The following is an 8,536-nucleotide window of genomic DNA, read 5'->3' as shown; positions in this document are numbered from 1 at the left end:
AGTAGTGGGGAATAGTTTCTCTTATGTGACATAGAGTTTGAAAGTGATGAACGAATTCTGATTTTTTATAATATTAAATATTGAGTCATAAACTGTTCATACAATGATCGATTTCGTAACTGTTCGTAATCATAAATCGAATGCAGCATCATCTCAATAAAGTGAAAGTAGTATGATACATTGTTGTGTCCATTTTCGACCATGTTTCGACCGGTTTTCGACCAATTTCGACGAAAAAATAATTTAGACTAATTAACATCGTCGGCCTAATGTCACAGTAGACGAAATTGTCATTTAGACCTAATTTTAATTAGACGAAGTGTCTTTCGACCAAACGTCATGGAAGCAAAGAATACAATAGATTGTGTTTGTCACATAATTGAAACTGACAGCTGACTGTTGTTTAAAAACCGGCATGTATGAAAATATTTAAACAAGTCACTGCAAAAAAAACAAAAACAAAAAAACCTCACCTTGAAGGGTTCCAGCAATTTTAGGATACTCATATTGCAAAAAAAAAACACCACAACAACACAAGAACAACACGGTTGTGTTAACACTGTCTATATTGTACAATATAAAACCATCTGACCATTCAAACCATCAAAAAACGATCAATGGTGAACGAAAATCAAAACAAAGTCGATAATTTTATTATGGTTTATTCAAAAGCAAAACAATAATAACACTGTTCTATTATATTACCGTAAGTTTCTACTTAATTTTCAACTTAATTCTTCTGCTTTAGGCTACATGCGGGACAAAAGCCGATAACGCTATCGGACATTATCTTATTCTTAACCGGATTACAATGGCGGCCTGTGTCGTCGTTTCATAGCATGTTAGGGCAAAATTTTCTGCGGATTTTAAATCTGCGGTCTTACGGTCACCCGCAGAAAACGCAGAAATAAAGTTCCCGCAGAAAAAAAGTACTTATACGGTAATTCATTTAAAACAACACAGTGTAGCGAGACAGTAAATAAATTAATTAAAGAAAAGATGTATAAAATTGAATAGTAACAACCACAAGCAATTTGATTAATAATCCTCCGATTGTGTAGACTGTTCATCTAGTTTGGTGTACCGCATTTCAGTTGGTACTGCACTACCAATTCTTGTTACTTCCATTTCTGCGTCACCGAGTCTCTTAAATCTGTCTTCTCTCTTGTATGTGAACGCCACAAATATTACTGCAATAACAAACACCGAAGTTGCTGATACCTGCAGTGTATACAGCGTTGTCCTCGGTCCATAGTTTTGGTACAAAGCACCTTCAATCCAAATATATAACATATGCCCAAGCCCGACCATAAACACTATCAAAGTAAGAACCATTCCACCGACTTCGATCTGTGTGTTTGCATACGATATTCCAGCTGGAAAGAGAGGTGCTACCAAGAAGCCAACGAGTGCAGTAAAAGTCCAGAGAAGCGCTTTGTTTCTTGCAGAAAATACATCAAGAAGGGTTACCGCAAGAAGGTTCAAAGATACGTCAGCTAATAATAAAGTCCTAATATGAACAAAATGTGACAACACTGCGCCGAGGAAGCGACCAATAGTGAAACTTCCCCAGTATGCTGTGTCCAAATATGAGGCTTCATTTCGGGGGAAATGAAGCTCATCAACAGAAAATGTCCTGATGAAGTTTCCAAAAAGCTGTTCACCTCCGACCAAATTCAAGAAATACAGAGCTACCATAATGAACACAAAAGCGCCAAATTTAAAGGAACCTCCGGCATATGTTGCAGGATTTATGGTGTCTATCAGCTTGTTTAATTTGCTGATTTTAGATGGTTTCCCAGTGTCAAAGGAGACATACTGATCTCTGTCCTTCATAAAACAGCACTTTATGAACGGATAAATCAGAAATGGCGATGACAACATCAACGAAACTAAGCCAATGGTAACATAAGCGTATTGTACACGTGTCTCTTCAACAATGACGTAAGACTCTGAGTTCGGGACACCTTTGTTTCCTTCAGCAGTAGCATTATTTTGACTGAAATCTAACACGGCCAGGAAGGGATTTGCAATTAGCGGTGCAGCTACTGCGCCTATACCGAATCCCATGTGTGTAGCATGCATAGGTGATGGTGCTTTCTCCTTCCACATTTCCAGGATTATTCTTTGGCCAGCTGTAAAAATAAAGTAGTGAATAATAATCTGTACTGAATGGAAAAGAATAGAAGGATATATATTGTCGATAAATTGATATACATTGTATGCAATTTACGAAACTTTTAGTGTCCTCCCCAAAATCCCCCATCCCCCCAGATATCTTTGCAAATGTCTTTCCTATCACTTATATTGTTGTATTACTGAAACATGTTTTTAAATTTTTCACATATTTAGAAATAAATATATTTAAATTAAATTAACATGATAATGCTGTGATATAACGGCCTCAACCAAACTTTAAACAAGTCACAAAACACATACATTTCTACAACTTACAAACGAGAGAATTTCGTTATAAGGCAAGAAAGTTGTGACTAAAACAAAAAGAAACTTCTTTATCCTATCATACCTTGGAAATAAATGTTATATGTTTTGACCTTTGACTGTGTCACTGGAAAGTCAACATGTACTCCTCTGTATCGTTATAACTGTTTATTTAATATGGTAGCAAAAGCATATAGTTTCCTAAATGTGTGTGAAATTTGATATACGTACTGTCAGAATTATGAAATATATCGCCAAAAATATCGACATCCCAAAAACCTGCTAAAACATTCCAAAATTAATATGTCTGTAGAAAAGCACATCAACAAGGCCTTTGGATTTTTTTAACGGCACGATATGAATAGCTGTATTTAAAAACATTCGATGAAAAATTGCAGTATTAGACTAAAAGGAAGCTATTCTACATGTTTAAATCATGCCTGTGACTGTACCTAACAGCTTATTAGAATTTCACAAAGTAATTTCCAACAACGAATACATATATTGCCATATTTACTTATTTCAAAAGTAACTACTGGTTAAAATGTAAAATGTCCATTTTGTATATATTTATATAACTAGATATGAGCCATTCCACGAGAAAATCTGTATTAATGACACGATATTATTATTGCATAATAATAAGTTTAAAATACAGGAAATCACTGTTTTTCTTGAGTTCATGCAGCAACTTGTAACTAATGTAGGGATAATACACGTTTTTTTGTGTATTAACGTCTGCAGAAGCCCGCGGGATTGTTTGTGACCGAGACCGAAGGTCGAGGTCACAAACATATCCCAAGGGCTTCTGCAGACGTTAATACACAAAACAAACGTGTATTGTCGCTATTCTTGCATAAAAATATATTTCACGGCGATTTATGTATTGTTTTCATACGTGATGACTTGACGATTCCGGTACATTTTTTATTTACCATTCCAGTTGTTCTTGGAAACGGTAAACATGTTTTAAATATCCGTATCCAGGGCCCGGAAATAAACAACGCTATCAGAAGCACCTCCTGAAGGTTTTTAAGCGATTTTTTATCTCTCATTATTACAAACATAAAATTACCAATAATTGTTCATATCATTTCACAATTTGGTGGACTCGATCACAAGTTCAAGAATAATAACTTTGCATTCGAGTTATACTGAGTACAGACACGCAGTTGGAGTACGGATAAGTACGAATGTAGTGTCAAGTTTCCAAGCTGTTTATATAAATTCTTCGAGAAATTAGATAAAAACATACCGACTGATACTTACCAAAATCATAAATATAATACCTAAAAACGAACAATAGCACAAGTTACACGCGATACTTATTTATTCACAGTTATTTACAATAACTGAACAGACGCTTTGTAAAGGGAGTGAACTCTAAGAGAAGCTAGGGCGTACATTGATGGGGGCAGTACGTTTGGGGTTGGAAACAGATACAGCTAAACATACTATGGATTACATTGTATTTATAATGCTACAAGATGAGGTTGTTAAGGAAGAAACAAGACGCAGATGCCAAATATCAGTGTGCGTAAAAATACATACATATATCCCTGGCAAAGCATTTCAAAAGTAAAAATCGGGTATTAACAGCACGTGAATTGCCTTGTTTGCACACGATTTTTCTCCCGTTAATACATGGGCGGATCCAGTGAAAAAAGTAGTTTTTATGCAAGAATATAGATCTACGTACTGTTATTCAGACAAATCAAATTCTACCATATTTTACTAATAAATGTTATCTGTGTTGCCATGACAATCGAAATTCCAAAACTCACGTGGTGAAACTAAAAATACTCGATTAAGTTACAGTAAATATTATTCAAATGCATGATGTCAAGTTAGTGACACAAAGTAATTTACGTAACAGCATTTATCCGGGAAACGTAGGATAAAGCCTGGACTCGCCATACGGAAATAAAAATCATTTTAGTAATGAATTAATTAATGGCCACCTGTGAGTAAAGATATTAATACAACAACGTTACTATCTTTCTAAAGGTAAAATATGATATTAAAACGTCTGACACGTTAAATAATTCCAAATAATATCTTAAAATCAGCTTGATATATTTGGATCTCTTGAGCAAATACTAGTATCTCAAAAACTAGCCAAGGTCCTACATATTATAGATCATTTGTTTATTTACGACTGTGGGAACTTTTATCAAAATCTACATTGTAGAAAAATTTCTATTCGCTAGCATTACAACAAAATTGTGATTTTCCCATAAACCCATTATGAAAACATGTGTGAGGTCCAAATTTTTCAAATCAGTCTATCAAGAAAAAATAATGCACACGACACTATCATTTTTATTTGCTGAATTTTCCAAGTATATTCCGAGGTTTTGTAAAATCAGGATTTGATCAAATTCTAGTACATTGTAGAAAGAATTTTGATACGAACGTCTAGAGCTACTATAAGTGATAATTATGAACTATATACACGCCATGCACGACGACGTCATAATGCTTTCACGAAGAGTTTACGTCAGATCTCTGAATGCGTTCAATGACTTACTATTTTTAAAAGCAATTTTTGTCACCAATATACATGATTTTTCATGGAATGGCCCATAGATTTCTATAGATAACGCATGGTATAAGTTTGTTTATCGTTCAGAGACTCATGGCTTTCTCAAAACGGATAATTGGTGGATTACATGGAAATGAATGTATACCTTTAATACAGTTATGATACATTTAAATGTAGGCTTTGATTGTCTCTAAATTGAAACTTTTACAGTTTTAGGGTTTTTCGATGGACCGCAGAATTATCACACTAAAAGTATACAAATACATACAAAAACAGAATTTTGTTTATATGCTTCCAAAGTTTTTTTTATAGATTTTATTCAAATGTTTATTACTATAAATTCTTTTCTTAGATTTACCAAAGTGTCAAAATTGTAACACTTACAAACATTTACTATACCAGCAGTAGATCCAAGCAAAAAGAACATAAACCATAAAACGGAGAGGCTCCCCACGTATGGCATTGACACTATAGTAAATGTAGCAAGCAGCTGGGCACCAGTGACTAGCAAAATTTTCCATGTGCCAAGCATATCCACAAATATTCCACCAATGAGAGCACCAACGAAAATGCCTATGCCCTGTGCAGAAACCGATCGTGCTATCTCTTCAGAATTTGAGTTGAAATGAATTCGAAGATCCAGCATTGTCGGTCCACCAATTTCCATATAAAGACCCTGAAAAAAATAATTGACTATTTTCATGGCTTTGTACAATGAGTAAATGTTTCAACTGTTGACTGTTTTTTGCACAACGAAAAATAATTTTCATTTCATATTTTAGCTCAAATTTTAGTAAAATTCGACCAGACAAAAAGTAATGACGAATATAATAAATTTTATTATAATATTGAAATTGACGTTGATTAAAGATCCAGTCACACTGAGTCTGCTATTATTTTGCGTAGTTGTGTTCTGTATGTCTTGAAACTTGGTACAATGAGTAAGTGCACATTTTAAGGTGATAATTCTTTACTAACATTAAATAAAACAGGTGATTTCTTCAAAAGATAGAGGTATATATAAATTATACGTGGGCCATTTTATTTTTGCTACATAGAATATTATGCTGTTATGGCAATGGAACGTGTTACATACATACATTTATACTCATCAATTTCTGTCAAATTTTGACATGTTTCTATAAAAATTAGACAAAATATATATGTAGAAATAAAATGTAACATAAATGACAACTGGATGTATGACAGTGTACAATACGGAAACCCTAAAATAAAAAGTAACAAATTGAGTGCAACTTTGTGCTGGCCACAATGTGGTAAGTAATTCCTTATACGATAAACAATTTTGCGACCGACTTTTCACTCGTCAAGGGCTTGAAGGCGCATTTTTTTGACATCGGATACTATTCTGCTAGAGTGAATTAATAGATTATCAGATTTATATCGAGGAATATGCACAATTTAAGTTCTGCAAGGGAGATAAAGCGCAACTTAATGGTGCAGTATTTATTTGCAATAACTTGATGCTAAATAAAATTTAAAATCATTGACGTCATAATTGAATTTCATCAGTCCTACAAGTTAAAAACGTACAGCATCCGTTAGGGTAGTCTGGATTACCTGCCCCTTAATTGCCGGGAACCAGGCTACCGTTAGGGATATACTGAACATGTGTCACATGATGTGACTTTTGAATTTGGATTATTTTATTGTAGCCGTTGCTTACGTCCGATAGTTAATCGGAGTGCAAGTTCCTTGAGCTAAATAATGCGAAGCTTAAATGTGTATGTGTTAAGTAAAGGTTCTCTACAATCGTAAACTTTCTCAAATGAAATTGTTGCATTTTCAAAACTTTCTGACGACTTAAGTGTAAACCTTGAGAAAAGTCTGCATGTTCTGTGTCTAAGACATAAAGTTTTAAACAAATGTAGGTTATATATTGTCTTCCTGGTCAGTCGTTTGGGAAAATGGCCTATTTAGTTAATATTTCATTTATGTTGGCTAGTTTATTGGTCAATTCAGAGTTGTTCCCCTTTAATATTTTTTGGTAAGCACCATCTCCGGCAATCATTAAATCAAACAGAAATAACTTACCATCGAAACCCATGCCAAAATCAACATCACGGTGACTATCTTTTTATGTCGGTTTTCCATGGCTTATATTTCCGGTTGTCTGCTTACTGTCTATAAACTTATAAAATATACAAATTGAGAGCAATTTGATATATTATATACTCCTTAATTAATTTTATCCCGTTGGTGCACTTCATATCTTCAGGCTTACATATCTTTATAGATAGTTGATAGTTTTTCTTTTATTGATTTTTGACATTCTACAACAGTATTAAACATTTTTATACACATCCGGTTTGGTATTTTTAGTATAAACATATGCAATATAAACATATTTTGTCATGGTCTCTGCTTTTTCTATACCGAGGTTTTATAAAATCACGCGTGTCAGTCGTTTACTTTTGAATCAATGTTTCGTCTGAAAAGACGACAGCTAGCCTACCTCAGGCAACACTTTTAGTGTGTAAATGAATATCATGAATATGAGATATTATTTGAAATAGATTCGATATAATATATATTTAGTGTTATTTATAGGCTTTTTTCGCGATGCACGGCATGAAAATAGATCGAAAATGTATGCGCAATCCTTTGGATAACATTTTTTATTAAACAATTGTTTGAATTGTTTTATGATTCAAGAAATTAGAAAATAGTTTTTGATCTGCTATCGCCCCGGTTGACAATGTCAATATGTTTCTCAGATTTGTATTATCTGCTAACAAACTGACACGTATTTGCTATATAAGATATTACACAGAGAATGGTAGTATATGTACCAGTCGCTTCAATTTTTCCAAATACAAATATACATTTCCACTGTGTTCAATACCTGTAGTTAGGAATATAAATGTTTTCAAAAATGAATGGAAAAAAACAGCAAATAAATCAATTCTGTCTGACGAAGACCGTACCACAGATACAAATGGCAACCGCATGAATGATGATAAGGTTGCCAACGTGTACATAATACTATTGTAAGCCTATAAACATCTGTTGCATTATTAGTTTTACCTACAAACACAAACGGGATTGATCACGAGATACCAGTTTATCAAATGAAAATGTTATTGCTTATTTTGATCGTAGCTATGGAAAGCAATAGCTGTCTTCTAATGTTACTATAAACATCACATAAACAACATGATGTTTTTAAAGATACCGCACTATCAAATGAAAGCATTGCATATACAGTTTAAGACACCGCACTATCAAATGAAAGCATCGCATATACAGTTTAAGACACCGCACTATCAAATGAAAGCATCGCATATACAGTTTAAGATACCGCACTATCAAATGAAAGCATCGCATATACGGTTTAAGATACCGCACTATCAAATGAAAGCATCGCATATACAGTTTAAGATACCGCACTATCAGATGAAAGCATCGCATATACAGTTTAAGATACCGCACTATCAAATGAAAGCATCGCATATGTATCTGAAGGCACCTCATATATTATGTTTAAAACATTGATCATACTGATGAAAAGACACCTAATATACAACG

General features: G+C 33.7%; 1 protein-coding gene across 1 annotated transcript; it reads right to left on the bottom strand.

Moving 5' to 3' along the window:
• Positions 1-646: 646 nt before the first annotated feature.
• Positions 647-7,389, bottom strand: LOC128556315 (sodium-dependent glucose transporter 1-like). Its single transcript, XM_053540976.1, has 3 exons — positions 7,043-7,389; positions 5,372-5,663; positions 647-2,135 (listed from the first exon to the last, which is right to left on the bottom strand). Exons 1-3 carry the CDS (start codon positions 7,100-7,102, stop codon positions 1,039-1,041), a joined length of 1,449 nt encoding a protein of 482 aa, XP_053396951.1. The 5' UTR covers positions 7,103-7,389; the 3' UTR covers positions 647-1,038.
• Positions 7,390-8,536: the final 1,147 nt, after the last annotated feature.

This window comes from Mercenaria mercenaria, chromosome 4 (genome assembly GCF_021730395.1).
Source record: "Mercenaria mercenaria strain notata chromosome 4, MADL_Memer_1, whole genome shotgun sequence".
In the NCBI taxonomy this organism is placed as follows: domain Eukaryota; kingdom Metazoa; phylum Mollusca; class Bivalvia; order Venerida; family Veneridae; genus Mercenaria; species Mercenaria mercenaria.
The sequence above is the reverse complement of the archived record's forward strand: the minus strand, read 5'-3'. Positions and strand labels throughout refer to the sequence as shown.

What these genes read in the sequence shown, in the direction of transcription:
- LOC128556315 (XM_053540976.1), bottom strand. Translation starts at nt 7,102, where the DNA reads ATGGAAAACCGACATAAAAAGATAGTCACCGTGATGTTGATTTTGGCA. An exon ending in TTTTGGCATGGGTTTCGATG is followed by an intron (nt 5,664 to 7,042) that starts GTAAGTTATTTC and finishes TATTTTTTTCAG; the next exon opens with GGTCTTTATATGGAAATTGG. An exon ending in TGCTGGTATAGTAAATGTTT is followed by an intron (nt 2,136 to 5,371) that starts GTAAGTGTTACA and finishes TTATTTTTACAG; the next exon opens with CTGGCCAAAGAATAATCCTG.